Raw genomic sequence first — 17,154 nt, 5'->3', positions numbered from 1 at the left:
ATACCTCTTATAGGAGGGGCACACAATCCTGTTCCTGGAGATCTACTTCCTGCAAAGTTCAGCTCTAAACCTGATCAAACACACCTGAACCAGCTAATCCAGATCTTCAGGAGCACTTGATAATTACAGGCAGGTGTGTTGAGCTGGAACTCCTAGATCTCCAGGTACAGGATTGGGCACCCCTGGCTTATAGCAATAGCTATAAAAATCTCCCTCTCTCTCTCTTGGAGAAATTGTTGTCGGATATTATTAGACACTAAATTGCCACTTGCATATTTCAAAACATTCCACTTATACTCTAAGATATTTGATTCAGTCCAGCAGCCCCAACATGGAAAGACTGTAGGATGAATGCACCATTGTTGCATTCTTTTGAATTGAACTGGAGATTCATCACAATGTTTTGTATGTGGTCTATTATGTGGAACATCAACTTGAGTGTAAGGATCACAAGTCGAGGATGAAAAAGGCCCATGCCTGCCTGCTAGCACACTGTGGTTTTCCATCGCTATAGGTATCCACAGCTGCTTCTCCGTTAATGTGTTTTCAATATCTCTCATATCCCTGTTATACGGCATAAGAAAAATCTTTCAGGCAGCCAATCATTACCATAATCGATTCATTCACCTATTACTTTTGTTCTGCACCAATAGTCTCAGCTGAATGCTGCGAGGGAAGAGGTTTTCTTCAGGATCACTGCCGATTCTGACTGTATCAGTGTTTCTGCCAGCATGCTGTTTTGCTATCCCTGCCATTCTCTTTTCCTTGTTTCTCTTCAAATGACAAAGGCTGTCTGACAGAGAAGAAACATTTTGTTATTGTAAAACAGGCAGGTTGTTATACAAAAGGACAGATTTCTTCACTTGTACTTTAATAACGAGAAAGGCACAGTCAATAAATGGCACTAACAATTCGTTCTGCTTCGCCTGCCGTAATTGAAAAGTAAGTGATGCAGAACTTTGGATGGTTTGCCCTTTCTTCTTTTTTTTCTCCCCATTTATTTCCTTTCATTTTATGTCACTGTTTGAGTCAGATCTGCCATCAAGTCCTGAGCTGAAAGTGCAGAGAAGAAGTTCGCTCCAGGGACAAGACGTGGGCTTACGGACCGCAGGATCCATAGGGGCCAACAGACAGAATGTACTTTCTGTCCATCTATTCTGCTAAACGCCAAATCTGCAAAATGACAGTGATTGTGTCATGACCTATGTGGACAGTAAAAAGAACATCTGAGTCTCAGTGAATGAATGGCTGAAGAGCTCTGGGTGGACTGGGGCCCTTGGCGTGTTGCTGGGCAGAGCGGTGTAACTGATGCACTGTGAGTGGACTTTGCAGGGACGGGGCTCAGCGCGCAGCGAAAGGATTATTCTTAATCTGATCTGCTCCTCAATGGTTGGCTTGTCCTGCACTCAGAGTCGCTCCAATAAGACTACCCAGATCCCTTGGCTGATGCGTTCAAGTGGCTCCAGTTCAGGACAGAATGTATCAAATGTGAATTCAGCTGATTTCCGAACTGTTGAGCAACTTTCCAGCAAACAGGTCTGGAATTAAATGAAAATGCTGTCATCATTTACTCACCCCCATGTCCTTTTAAACCTGTATGACTTTCTTTCTTTTACAAAATACAAAAAAACAAAAATAAAATAAAAAAAATCCTAAGAACGTTTCAGTTTTTGTCCATACAGCAAAAGTCAATGGGGCCTAAACCAACACTGCTCCACATTGACTTCTTTTGTATTTTGTAGAAGACATAGGCTCATATAGTGTTCTTAGGACATGAGTAAATGATGACAGAATGAATTTTTTTGGTGATCTATCCCTTTAACATGAATGCTTGTTATGTTATGAAGTTCATCTGAAAATGTTTTGTAAAAAAAAAAAAAAAAAACAGGGTTCATTGTCCAAAAGGTCACTTTTCAAAACTCTTCACACCATTGGCACAGCAGTAAATTCCACATCAAAAATGTACTAAAACTAAGCTAAAAAAGAACACTTCACTTTCATAACACTAGCAAAGGTTCTCACACAAACACACTTCGACATTTATAAACCCAATAACCTAAAAACCCCCACTATAATGTTGATTACACAATGGGGTTTTTTTGTATTCCTTTACAAAACAATAATGGCAGCTCTCTACGGTTTAGAATTCACTGCAGTGTATGTTAAATGGTCAATGTTTATATTATTTCTAAGCTGTCCTCTTTTGTATCGATGGTAATGAAATTGAAAGACTGTTGCAGCTACTTATGATGAATGTCTCAAAGCTTGCCTACTCTTCTGCTACACATTCAAAAGTATGTACTTTTTTTTTTTTACAAAACAGTACATACTTTTAGGGCATAGTATAAGTAGGCAAATTAGGATGCAACATGTCACATGTGAAGGTGTTCAGCTAAATCTAATTGTTTTGATATTCATTTTCTAGATTTGGAATATATTTCAATATGGCATTACTATAGAAATGTAACACATTGTTGTCTTATTCGGTTTGTATTATGTTAGGTTTTGAAAAAAACTGGCCAGTAGGTACATTTTAGCCCACATAGACTGCTGTTGTGCGAAAAAGTGACCCAAGTACTGAGAAAAGTGTCTTGGCAATTGTACCAAAAAAATTTTTTAATTGCAAGATAACATTTTCGTTTCATGCTACTTTATGTGCTAAGTCATTTCCTAAATTTTAAATGCTTTCCCTCATTTTGACAGATAAATATAAAGTAATGCATTTTCCGTCTTTCAAAAAATCAAAACAGTAAAAGGTAATAGAGATTATATGTTACAGGTCCATCAAAACAAGGACAAAGAGATTCAAGGGCAGTTTCTTCCTCAGAGCCATAACCACCATGAACTCTAATATGCACAGATCCCTTTCTGCTACGTACACATACACGTGTACATACACTCTCGGGGTGCTATTTTTCTTCTTTCTTTTTTTTTACTTTGCAACGAACAGGTTTAGTGCAATACATTTCTTATTAGTGCTATATTTAAATTTGACTAAAAACTGTTTATTTTTGTACTAAATGTTTCATATTTGTGTCGTATGTAATATTGTTTGTGTTTGTTGTATAATTTTTCCGGGACCAAGGGAAAGCATTTCCAAATTTCGTTGTACGTGAGTATATTGACAATAAAGGCTTTCTATTCTATTCTATAAGTAAAGAAAAGGGGGGAAATGAAGTTTTAGAGCAGCCAGTGAAAACAGATCAGGAGATGTTAAGATTTAGGTAGAAAAGTATGAGATACCGGCAAGTATAATTCATGTGATATTGTGTTAAATCAGGTGACCATATCTCAAGGCAGTCTTTTTCGTGCACTTTCACAGAAGAAAAAGTCTCATATAGCAGAGCATGGTGCTAAAGGTCATGGGTTCGATATCCAGGGAACTAAAAAATGGCATTATAATGTTTTTATGATTGATTAAACAAGAGCATGACAAACAAAAATGATATCAATGTGACTGATAATGATTATTTGTAGTGGAATGCAACACTTCCTGCTCCTGTTCTGTTCATATTATTCTTATAAATAAAAAAATAACACATACTAGAGGGAAAACTAAAGGTTTGTAGGTATGTCCTCAAGATTTCCAATACACAGACTAAGTCAGCTGCTGACACGAGACAGTCATGTCATTATGGTCATGAAGAACATGATCAAAAAACTCTCACGAAAACAGATCAATTAACACCGCGGCTTTGTCCGGCGCTCTCTCACACGCAGTTATCAAACAATGAGTACTTGAACTAAGCGTCTGCTCCCCCTCCACCTCTAAACACACACTTAGACTGGTGATGGCGCCTCATAAACTGTTTGGCAGTGTCGACATTATCAGCGGCTCAGAGTCAGACATCATGTCCCTCCAATTAGAGCTTCACAGCTCCCCTCATTCATCTTTATTGGTGATACATTAGCCACCATTAAATAAAAGACATGGGATAATCTCCATAATGATGTGGATGATGAAGCCCAGTGTCGGAGAGGGAGGTAGGAGCTCTGTGACTAGAATAGGAAAGAGGGTGGGTGTCGGGCGGGATGATAGCGGTGGGCCTGTTTTGGGTCAGTGCCTGGGAGAGGAGGAGGATGGTGATGAAGGTGGAGAGGGATGGACATGAGGAGCTGTGACAGCAGCATTAGCTGGGAACACATTAGCCATTACACCGCAGCCAATCAAAACAGCACACCTGTGCCAATCGGGGAGACGGACAGACGCTAGCCCAGGTGCGCGTGTGTACACGAGCGTCAGTGCTGGCTGGCTAAGTATAGAACCAGATGGTGCGCTCCAAACCTGCCGTTTTTGCCAGAATCTGTGAAGCACAGAGGGGGACAGCAGGGAACGTTTAGAGAACATTAGAAATATGGTTTAAAATAAAGGCTCCAGCATGTTCGGGGAAAAAGAAGCCGTGCACCGGGTCTGGGAAAAGTTGGCGATGTCATCTTCTATTGACCAACAACTTAAAAGGCAATGATCTCTTGTTTAATTGAACTGCCCTTAATTACGTTACTTTATTTTGTCCTTTAATTAGTGCCTCATGAATAATTGATTAGCCGTGAAGTCATCAGTCGAGCAATACAAAAAGTGATAGCGCGTGAAATGAACAGTAGCCCCGAAACAGAGCTCCGCTCGGCTCTGTTAGTCACTGATGCCGGCTGCCCTGAGACAGACTTCAAAACTGACAGCCCGAGCAGACGCAAACTATATTGTATAACCGCTCTTCAATCTCGTCATCAAATATTTACAGGGGTATCATTGCAAGCATGGTGTCCCGCTGTGCATTCTCCGAGTGGCGGCAGGGGGGACATTGATCTTCCTTTTAAAGAACAAACGAAGGCTTCGGAGATGTTTCTTATGCTTCGGGCCTGTTCGGTGTGCTTCATCTATATTTCTCTGGGGCGTACACTATTGATCCGGTCAGGTCAAGAATCTGCATCACCCCCCAAACCTACAAATATGATCTCTGGACTGCATTAATATGAAAGACTAGACTGCGCTTTTCCCCTTCGTCCTGGCTAATTTCAGACTCGCACTGCATGGACACTTCATATATCCTCTTTCTGCGCAGACAATAAACGGTGAATATTTGATTGCTTGGAAGTGATTACTGGATCCATCTGTGTGATAAAGACATGTCAGAAAGAAATCATAAAGGGTTCACTATAGCATAGATGACCACCATGTATAATCATTATGCTTTTGTCTTAGATTTGTATAGATATAGACTGTCAGGTTGGAGTCTGAGTGCTAAAACTGGTAGCAAAATTAAGCATTTAATATTTATACAGAGCAAAATTATATAAATGTGATTACCATAACAGTTAAAACATTACACAATTGGACATAATTTGTTTGGAGTAAATTTATAAAAAGGTATAAAATTAAGTAAAATCTACTTAATTTAGCAACATAAAGTGAGTAAACTTAACATTCCAGTTTACAGAATGACTCTTACTTCCAAATCTGATTTAATAGCACTTTACATTACCAATTAACATTTACATAATCATGTAAATGTTGAAAAAATAGGCCTACATTTAGATTTTATAACACACCTTAAACACCCCAATAATATGATTTTAATGCATAATGTTTGTTGATAAAAAAAATATGACCTAATAAAATATATATATTTACGAATCTGCGGACCCACACCTCAACATGATAAACACGATAGTGTTGGCAAGCAATCCATCGTATTTTCTTCCCACATAAATCATTCTGCATAGAAAATGTTGCAAAACATGTTACCTAACTTGACAACAGTATCAACATAAGCAGTAGTGCAAATAACACTGGCAAACTATGGAAAAATGCAACCTTATTAATTATGCACGACCCAATTATGCATAATAATTATGCTGGGAACACCTGCATTATAAAGTTAAGGAGATTTTACTTTCCTGAATTTAAATTGAATTCGAATTAAGATAATACTGGATGCATAATTGTAATTCAAATTTGGATATAAAAAAGTTAATTTTAATATGAATTGAAATAAAATAAATGTATATAAATGTCCCTTTTTAATAAAAAAAATTTGTCAAGACAAACTTTAAACGTTGGCCTTGTTGGAAAAGATAGATAGATAGATAGATAGATAGATAGATAGATAGATAGATAGATAGATAGATAGATAGATAGATAGATAGATAGATAGATAGATAGATAGATAGATAGAAAGAAATAAACGAGACAGATAGATTGATAATAGAACGATAGATAGATAGACAGATAGAAACGAACGACAGACAGACAGACAGATAGATAGACAGACAGACAGACAGATAGAACGATAGATAGATAGATAGATAGATAGATAGATAGATAGATAGATAGATAGATAGATAGATAGATAGACAGATAGATAGAACGATAGATAGATAGATAGATAGATAGATAGATAGATAGATAGATAGATATATAGATAGATAGATAGATAGAAATGAACGAGACAGATAGATTGATAATAGAACGATAGATAGATAGATAGATAGATAGATAGATAGACAGATAGAAACGAACGACAGACAGACAGATAGATAGATAGATAGATAGACAGAAACAAACAATAGACATACTAACAGACAGACAGGTAGAGCGACAGAAACGAATAATAGACAGATAGATAGAACGATAGATAGAACAATAGATAGATAGATACGAACAACAGACAGATGGATAGATAGATAGATCAGAATGAATGTCATATTGCTCTGTCATATTGCTGACTTAGATTTGACTGATTTGCTATTAGATAAGACATCTGATAACAAGAAGGCCCCACACACTCACAGTGACATCACACTTCAGGAGCAATTCTTGTCATCCTGGTTCTCATCCTCTCTTAAGCAGTCTCAGCTCTTCAGCCCTAATGGGAAGTGACATAATGTTTACGTAGAGTAGCTAATTTCTTGTCCAGATTTACTAGGTGTGCTAATATGACAGCGGTAAAATTAAGGCCTACAGTTGGCCATCATGCGCTAACGTTCGAGTGTGTGTGGGTGGATCCGATAACAGGGCAGCGGCAGGTGGAGCGTGAGAGCGAACCGCTCTTTGTTGAGCCGACACAAACATAAACACACACCAACGCATGCCACCATTTCACCAGGAAAAGAATTAATGAAGTGACCCTGCAAACGAGGCCTGGCGGTAACCAGGTAACCGCATCAAGTCTCTGCTCAAGCTAGCAGCAGAGAACCAATAGAAGAAATCAGCAGAGAACAAGCGGGGGCAGTTCAGTCCGAGTGGCGATAAAGTCTCACGGAATAATACATGTTTCTTTCTCTCAATCACTGTTTCTTTGTCCCTTTCTGCTGTGTAGCTTCCTCATCTGAACCCACCTCTATTATTCACCCGCTAGCAGCAAACCAGTGGCCATTGTTTTAAAAGTCAATGTGAATTGTCATTTGCAATACATTTGACTTCCACAATTTGATGTAGTTCTGAATGAAACACAATATTCAATGATAAAATATGTAAACAAAGTTTGGAGTCACTAAGATTTTTTAAAAGTCTCTTATGCTCACCAAGGCTGCTCCATTTATTTGATCACTAATACAATAAAACAGTAATTTTGTGAAATATTATTAAAATTGAAAAGAATTGTTTTCTATTTTAATACATTTAAATTGTAATTCATTTCTGTGATGGCAAAGCTGAATTTTCAGCAGCATTACCCCAGTGTTCAGTGTCACGTGACCCTTCAGAAATCATTATTATATGCTGATTTGCTGCTCAAGAAACATTTCTCATTATTATCAATGTTGAAAGTAGTTGAGCGGCTCAATATTTTTGTGGAAACCATGATACTTTTTTTAGGATTCTTTGATGAATAGAAGTATTTTGTAACAAGGTAAATGAGAGAGAGAGAGAGAGAGAGAGAGAGAGGAGAGAGAGAGAGAGGGAGAGGGAGAGAGAGAGAGAGAGAGAGAGAGAGAGAGAGAGAGAGAGAGAGAGAGAGAGAGAGAGAGAGAGAGAGAGAGAGAGAGAGAGAGAGAGAGAGAGAGAGAGAGAGAGAGAGAGCGGTGATTGGCACAACCTTTTACCCAGTATGCATTGCAGCTGGGGTCAAATCAGATGGGCTATGTCCGAATTCGCCCCCCTATACCCTTAATAGGGCACTATTTGAGGGGACAGCCATTTGTAGTGGTGTCCGAAACCATAGTGGATATTATTGAGTGCACTCATTCAATCCCACAATGCACCACAAGGTATTCCGGTGCACTCAGTGTCCGAATTCACTCACTCAAGTGAACTATATTAGTAAAGTAATGTAGGGAATAGTGAATGGGGGTTTCGAACATTACTTTCTAGGACTATAAAAGAGTTTAAGGGGTATTCATAGTTGGTTAGGTTTATGTTTCACTGTAATATTGTGTTGAATAAATTATTTACCATTGTTGAGATATATAGTCTTCTTCAAATAAAGTAGTAAGTTTTATATCCACATGAACATGTCTATTGAAGTCAGTGGCACATACCTGAATGCTTGGTTTTAATGAAGTGAAGATCAATGTTCATTGGACAAAAGGCTCTAAACGTGTTATTCTTGGTCCCAGCTGGATGCAGAGCTTCACTGGGAATCTATAAGGGCATCACACTATTTGCAATGGAAACAATAATTGATCATTCGTTAGTTCCAGGGTTTCCATTAATATATTTATGTCTCACATGGAACCCTGCCTTCTCTATATGACGATTTGAGTTCTCAAATGGGCAGGAATTTGCAACAATGACTGACATTGTTTTGAAATGTAAGAGCGAAATCAATGCTGTCTGATGGTTCAACTTTGCAATCTGTTTATTTTAGACATCACAATCCTGTCTTTTTCCTTCCGCCACAAACAGTTCTGAGCTTGGTTCATTATGCTTATTAAGTATTTTCACTAGTAGTTTGTGAAGCAGCTTTCTCTAGCTACAAATAAACATCAGTACACTTTTGTCATCGACGAGTGATTACCTGCTCTTGAAAAGCAGCAGCCGCCACTGCAGGAAATAACAAAAGGTCGTCCGACCTGAAATCTCACTCTTTTTCCCCCCCTCTTATGGATTTGCTGCACTTGGCAACGACAGTGGCCCTGGTGACAACGAAACAGTCCTCGCTGTCTAGTCTGCTAAAACACTATTTACATTTCCCCACAAATCTTCCCTTTTCTCACGCACACAAACACACGCATACGCACAAATGGCAAGCCGTGAAAAGAGAAAGACAAGTTAATAGCAAACTGCATTTTTCATTTAGTATCTTTAACGTGTTGTTTTGTTTTTCACACGGTGAACAGAAAAACCCATGGCTGATTATGTGAAGAAGGCGTGAAATTGTGATATTTGCATGGCTGGGGATATTAACTAGAGGCATTAGTTGTTGAAAAGCTTCAAGGCTGGGCTCCAGACATGTTTTTAAATAATGGTTTAATGATGCATATTTTACAAATATTTTCCAAGCCAGACTACCAGCGCACCCTGTCTCTCTCTCTCCTCCAGACTACATTAATGCTCATATTCTTTCTTCATTAACAGGCTCACAGCCCTTTCGCTATGCTCCTTTGTGTGCATTTGGAAAAAATCAACTGGAAAATAGACAGCATGAGGCAGCCGAACAGACGTTTTTAGTTTCTCTATTTCTGTGCGGACTCTACCAACCGCTGTTCATTATTTTGATTAGTTGTATTCGTTTTTAACCACCTTCCATCACTCAGTCGCTGATTGGGATGTTGAGATGAAATATCCACAAAGAAGTTTAAAGGGGTTATGATCATTCCCCATCGCACTTGCTGTATTTTGCGCTACATCTTCTCCTCTCTTTCTCTAGGCCAGGCCTGGTCCCTCTGCTCCATTAAAGGCAGATCTCACTGGTGCAGGTATTGGCCGCTGTGAGCTGCAGCTGTCCAAGTTCTTTGGCCCGGAGTTGCTGTGTCCAGACAGAAAAGCACAAACATCAGGGTGTCTGGCCACACGGCCCCAGTCCAGAGACCATCAGGCTCAGACCTGTTTTACTGCTGGACGCCATACAGACACCATCACAGAAATGGCCAAGAAAACACTCAGGAACACATTTGCTCAGGCAGAGCAGTGGAACTGGCTGAGAATGTGTTTTAGACATTTATATCAGAGGGCCACTGAAGCTAGTCCCTCGAAAGAGGAGATTCATTGAATATGTGACATTACAGTCTGGTCTCATAGGTAAATTTGATTGAAAATATCATTTAATTGATCATAAATGCAAATGATTAATTCCATGAATTTGGTATTATTAACTAAGGATTTGTACACATTGGTACGTCTAAGTAGCCTAGTTAAAACAAGACCATTCTCAGTTGTAACTGAGTTAGGGTCTATGGCAAAGCTCCATAGACAAATCATTTCCAGAGGGGCGTCACCAACGGACCAACTCAAATGCCTCTTGGCGCAATTGGATAGACCTAAAACCAATCAGAGCGATGAAGGACATGACGTATGCAGAGCGACGGAGAAACATCTGAGACTCGGACAGCAATTTTCTGATTTCGAGGAAAATTATGTAGCAATGGCTTCTGACGACTTTTGCCGGTTTTGTAAAAGAAATATGATAATAGCTGGTGTCCACTGCCACTCCAGCAACATTTTTACAACATTTGGAAAAACGAATAGCATCTCAGACCGATTGAAACATCTCGGATTGACGGTCGAACAGAAAACATCAAGATCTGATCGCATTTGCCCCCGTTGTAAGGCATTTATATTGCGATTAGAACGTGATTGGCCAGTGTCGTCATCGTGTAAAGCCCGCCCCAACGTTTCTGATTGGTGCCGCGATTTCGACGGATTGGAAATGGGTTTCAATGGGCTCTTTGCCAGACCTACTTGCAGAGCAAATCTAAATTTGCCGGAAGTTGTCTGGGTTTTCCCAGGCTAACGTCTAAGTTGTTTATTTGTAAATTTAAATTTCAGTGCTGTCAATACTTCAATATATACGTTTCAGTGCAAACTTAAGTAATTGTACCTGTGGTAGGACTACACTTTGCGTAAAAATACAGACGAAAACTCATAAGATCACGTTGGACATTAGGCCAAACACTCTTATGCAAAACCAATAAACCATGAGTTACAGTGGTAGAAAAATCACTGTAATGCTCAGCTTTGAATGACACATTGCTGTGTAATGAACTAATACATTATATATATGTTTTAATAGACATTTCACAAACATATGTTTGTCAGGATTTAAAATATACATTAAACAAAGATAATTAGATAATATATAAAATGAAAAGAAAATTGTATAATATAATTCTAATTAGTTAATTTTATACCATAATTAGTTTATTTCATGCTTTGTGCTGTGCCAGGTGTAAAAGTGTCATTAAAAGAGCAGCTGAACAGAACAACAGTATTAAACGCTGTTTTTCTCCGACTGGGAACCTTTATAGGCTCTCATTACAGAGATGATTTACATATATCCACACACAGATGAAGACATGAGAGCACGCGTGTGTGTGTGTAGCACTGAACAAGAGCTCACAGCGTTTGAGGAGATCTGAAGGTTGTCTAATATCTGTTCTCAGAGCAGTGAGCTTGCACATCTCTCCAAGTCTCATGAATGTAATTGACCTTTTTTTTCCTGTAACGCTGCTGAGATGGTGGCCATGTGGGGGGGGGGGGGGGGGGGGGGGGGCGGGGGCAGTGACACAGAGACTAAACACCAGCCAAGCAAAGTTAATTGTCCAGCTGAACAATAACGCAATGGAGACTGCAGATATGAAAAGGGCATTCAAATCAATAGATCGACAATAGCCTTTCCGAAAAGATGGCTGAACTCAATTTTCTGGCCGTGGACACCCTCTAAGCTCCAGACACACTGCAGACCCCCCTCCTTTAAGACCACCACAACCCTTCTATCACAGTGCCCAAACCTCCTCCACAAACAGAGGCTTTTGGTTTGTCTTCTTTTTCTTTGTCTTCCTTTTTACTTTTATATGATTATTTTATACATTTTTGCCCACACACACACGTTTCCATGTTTTATGGGGACTTCCCATAGACGTAATGATTTTTATACTGTACAAACTGCATGCATATTCTATCCCCATACACTAACCCTACCCCTAAACCTACCCATCACAGAAAACTTTCTACATTTTTAGATTTTCAAAACACTTCGTTTAGTATGATTTATAATCTGTTTTACTCGTGGGGACCAAAAAAAAAAGTCCCCATAAGGTCAAAATTTACTGGTATTACTTATATATAATTTCTATTGTTTCAATGCTTACCAAACCTACAGTGATTTCACTTGAATTCTGAATTGCAATTAGTCTGCTTTCATATATGCACGAAATAAGAGACCAATAACAGTTCAGTATGCAAATAAATGCAAGAAAGCAGACTAATTGCAATTATTTATAATTGCATTTATTTGCATACTGAACTGCTATTGGTCTTGCAAATAATAGCATTTATTTGCATACTGAACTGTTATTGGTCTCTTATTTCGTGCATATATTGAACCATTTAGCTGCCGTTCCACTGCAAAAACAGTTGTTATTTATTCATGTGCACAGCCAAAAAAAAAAAAAAAAACAGCATTGAATGTCACTGATGCCAAAAGCATTTAATTTACACAAAACCGCATTGTAAAACCTACTACAGTAAACTTCAATAAAACTTTACCAATTCTTTTCATGCCTAGTCGCCACTGATATTTTCTTTAGTAAGTAAAAATCTAGTCCTTTCATTTTAGATTTCCTTCCTTCATCATTTTTTTGCCGCCATGAACGTTGTGTTTAGTTTGCGTTCTGCATTGCGATGGGAACGGTGGGCGAGGCTAATCATTCTTTAGCTGTTCTGGCCTTAGAAAGGTCAGCTGTTTGAAATGTCAGGCTTCAATGGAGCCAGATTCACATCGTGCTGCTCAAGTGTCCAATTAAAGAGGGTCTGGCAGGGGTTGAGTGGGAAGCACTCTTCACACAGGAGAGCTAATGAGGGGGCCAGGGCACCGAGACCCCCCTCGGCACTGATCTACAGGGCCTCAACCACAGCGGCAGGTTCCGACCGAAGGGCTGGCACTCGGAGTACTGAGAAGACCTCCAAGGGCACCGGGGAGGACATGGCTTGATCTCATTAAGGACTATAGATACATGTATGTTAATTTTTATCATCCCTTTCACACACACACTTATGTAATATGTGGATAGGTCGGCGCGTCCTTTTGCAATATCTGTCTCAGTCATCTAAGAGTGCAAGCTGCTTTCCATATAGCAGGAAAACAAGTTTCCGTCACACTCAGCGTGGACACACGCAGGTCAAAGGTCACCGCAGTCGCATATACACTTTGCACACCGAATCCTAATAAGAAGCCAGGCTGCAGCCTCATAGAGGAAGACAGGGACGGATGAGCTCATTTACAGGGGCGATTCTTCATTTACAGCAACTAAAATACCCTGTTCACCTCATCAATAAGTCATTAGGCCCATCTGTAGCCCGGTGATCTAATACCGGTTTAGCAGTTGTTTTTTCAGCGGTTAGTTTTAATAACTGCATTCGGGGAGTTCTAGATCAGCAAAAAGCGCAACGGCTCTCCAGAGCCCCTCTGCAGTCAGCTTGTGCACAATTGTGGAGTTTTTATGGAGAAAAAGTAGATTTTACTGCTCGCTGAAATCAGCAAAATTACCCTCCCAAAATGGCAAGGGGAATAGAATCATGGGGTAATTTTTTTATTTTTTTTATTATATAACCCCAAACAAGGTAAGCTAAAAATCATGTTGCACCGTGCATGTCTTTTGTAGAGTTGTGAAGGTCAGCGGTACAGTCTTGTGTGGCTTTGGGTAACAGATGCTGAGCAAAGCTGGGAAAATTAGCCTACTCCACGTGCCTTACATAAACATTATTTTAATCAAAGTGTATTAGAGCAGCCAGATATTTTAGACATATGGGGGCTGCATCCTTCCTGGCCACCCCATCTGTCTCTCCCAGAGCTCAGAATGCAGTTTCAGCCTTCACCCAGATGCACTGAGAAAACATTCAGCTTCCCATAGAGACGCAGAAGCACAGGCTGTACCCGCTGCTCTGGGACAGGCACGCCCAGGGTGCTACGAAGGGACCACGGAAATGCTGAGAAAAGAAATGGCGAGAAAAGGCCTCTTTTTTGCAGGTTTTTGCTCTTGGGGTGCAGCTGATACTTGTTGTGAGAAGTAAGAGAAGTCACAAAGTGTGACGCCCTCTTTGAACACATAACCCAGTCTGTGAATACAATGTTGTTGTGTGTGGTGTAGTGTGCAGTGAATAACAAAGCAAAACTTGCAAACTCACCAGGGTTGGTGATGGTCAGAAGATCCAGCCTTCGTTGTTGCTGAAAAAGATATAAAGAGACATCAGAGATCTTCTGTCGAGAGATGAAACTTAAGACTTTTTTTTTTTTTCAAAGTTTGTGCTGTCTGCCTGTTAAGCACATTTTGCTCTCTATCTATAAAAGTGTGTCATGAATGTTACATCAATTTTATGTAAATACATATACAATGCATATATATATATCACTCTATGAAACAGAATGTTTCTAATCTTACACTTCTCTTGAGGCCTATTCACAGCAAAAGAGTTTGAATCAAACAATGCTTTCCTTTGAACCCGTTCACACAAAAAACTGGCCGATAACAAATAAGAATTTTATAACCCATAATCATCAAGAGTGATCCGTCAATCAGACGTTTTCTATACCATGGAAATGTCAATTGTGCCAAAAGTGACCTCCAGTGACCATCCACTCCCAAAAAGCATTAGGAATGGTGTAGTGGAGACGGCGTACATTCTAAACCTATAAGTATCTTTTTTGCTAAATTTTGTTGCTGTAAGTTTGACACATTTAAAATCAATGGCTATAAGCTAGTAGTTTTGTAATGTACCATCATTTTTAAGTGATTGTCATTTGCCTTCATTGGATGATTATTTCGTTTTTATTAAAAACCATATGGAGAAAAAAAAAGAAAAACCTTCCGGAAGATTATATTATATTACATAAGTATTAAATAAATAATAAAAAATTAATATATATAGACATCTTTATACACTCACCGGCCACTTTATTAGGTACCCCATGCTAGTAACGGGTTGGACCCCCTTTTGCCTTCAGAACTGCCTCAATTCTTCGTGGCATAGATTCAACAAGGTGCTGGAAGCATTCCTCAGGGAGTTTGGTCCATATTGACATGATGGCATCACACAGTTGCCGCAGATTTGTCGGCTGCACATCCATGATGCGAATCTCCCGTTCCACCACATCCCAAAGATGCTCTATTGGGTTGAGATCTGGTGACTGTGGAGGCCATTTTAGTACAGTGAACTCATTGTCATGTTCAAGAAACCAATTTGAAATGATTAGAGCTTTGTGACATGGTGGAAGTAGCCATCAGAGGATGGGTACATGGTGGCCATAAAAGGATGGACATGGTCAGAAACAATGCTCAGGTAGGCCGTGGCATTTAAACGATGCCCAATTGGCACTAAGGGGCCTAAAGTGTGCCAGGAAAACATCCCCCACACCATTACACCACCACCACCAGCCTGCACAGTGGTAACAAGGCATGATGGTTCCATGTTCTCATTCTGTTTACGCCAAATTCTGACTCTAACATCTGAATGTCTCAACAGAAATCGAGACTCATCAGACCAGGCAACATTTTTCCAGTCTTCAACTGTTCAATTTTGGTGAGCTCTTGCAAATTGTAGCCTCTTTTTCCTATTTGTAGTGGAGATGAGTGGTACCCGGTGGAGTCTTCTGCTGTTGTAGCCCATCCGCCTCAAGGTTGTGCGTGTTGTGGCTTCACAAATGCTTTGCTGCATACCTCGGTTGTAACGAGTGGTTATTTCAGTCACTGTTGCCCTTCTATCAGCTCGAACCAGTCTGGCCATTCTCCTCTGACCTCTGGCATCAACAAGGCATTTCCGCCCACAGAACTGCCGCTCACTGGATGTTTTTTCTTTTTCGGACCATTCTCTGTAAACCCTAGAGATGGTTGTGCGTGAAAATCCCAGTAGATTAGCAGTTTCTGAAATACTCAGACCAGCCCTTCTGGCACCAACAATCATGCCACGTTCAAAGTCACTCAAATCAACTTTCTTCCCCATACTGATGCTCGGTTTGAACTGCAGGAGATTGTCTTGACCATGTCTACATGCCTAAATGCACTGAGTTGCCGCCATGTGATTGGCTGCTTAGAAATTAAGTGTTAACGAGCAGTTGGACAGGTGTACCTAATAAAGTGGCCGGTGAGTGTATATATTTTTATGTTTTATATACATCTTTATATATCTTCACAACACAGGTATATATATATAATAAATACTAAATATATATTTTTATATAATATCTTTCTGTTTGTTGTCTGTACACACTCAACAGTGTTGTCTGTCTTTATTTTTTGGCCTATTTGGGTACTTGTACTTCAATCCACTTTTTGCTCTGCTAACCGAATAGCTTTATGTAGGGTGTGTGTATTTGTGTTCATAATCCATTGCGATTTGCGAGTTATGTATTCATGTGCTGTAGTAGATGCGGGTCGTTTCCTGGAGAGAGGGCGTGGCAGAGGCTACAGCAATCCACACAGGTCACACTCTCAGATCGATAAGTGCCCAATCAAAGACTGATGGCGTCCTCAACGCGCTGCAGTGTGAGGCGGACACACATAACACACATACTGTGAGGGCAGGCAGCTCGAGAGCTGTACTTTAACACTCTTGTGGTAACAGTACTGCAGGTCCTTCTACATAAGAGCCACTACACACATAGTAGAGCAGAGAGCATACACTGATATCATTCACACACACACACACACAGCTCTGCTTTTAAATGGCTGGTCATTTCCTGACGATTAGAAATTAACCATTGAAGCCAAAGGGCTTTAACTTGGTTTTGAATTCATAAAATGTAATTTTTTTGTGGCTCTCTAAGAATGGAAGCAAAGTCCTAAAATATGAAAAGAGTTACTGAATCAATTTTAATGAACAATCACTGTGTGTATGTAAGGTGTGTGAGTGTTCTGTGTTATTCATTATGCTTGTTAGCAATACAGTATGTGTTTAGCAATATGTCTTTTATTGGGGCCACCTGACTCGTCCATGATGTGTATTTTCTATCTGCTAAAAATAATGAAAAAACAGTATAATACATGCATAAAATATGTTGGCAC

General features: G+C 39.6%; 1 protein-coding gene across 1 annotated transcript in view; it reads right to left on the bottom strand.

The window, feature by feature from the left end:
• agbl4 (AGBL carboxypeptidase 4) overlaps positions 1 to 17,154 on the bottom strand; it is a 371,132-nt gene that overhangs the window by 111,009 nt on the left and 242,969 nt on the right. The window contains exon 6 of the mRNA XM_056259613.1: positions 14,282 to 14,321. Within this exon, the coding sequence (XP_056115588.1) occupies positions 14,282 to 14,321 (40 nt within the window). The remainder of the gene's footprint in view (positions 1 to 14,281; positions 14,322 to 17,154) is intronic.

This window comes from Rhinichthys klamathensis, unplaced genomic scaffold, assembly GCF_029890125.1.
Source record: "Rhinichthys klamathensis goyatoka isolate OS25496 unplaced genomic scaffold, OSU_Roscu_1.1 h1tg000169l_1, whole genome shotgun sequence".
NCBI lineage: Eukaryota > Metazoa > Chordata > Actinopteri > Cypriniformes > Leuciscidae > Rhinichthys > Rhinichthys klamathensis.
The sequence above is the reverse complement of the archived record's forward strand: the minus strand, read 5'-3'. Positions and strand labels throughout refer to the sequence as shown.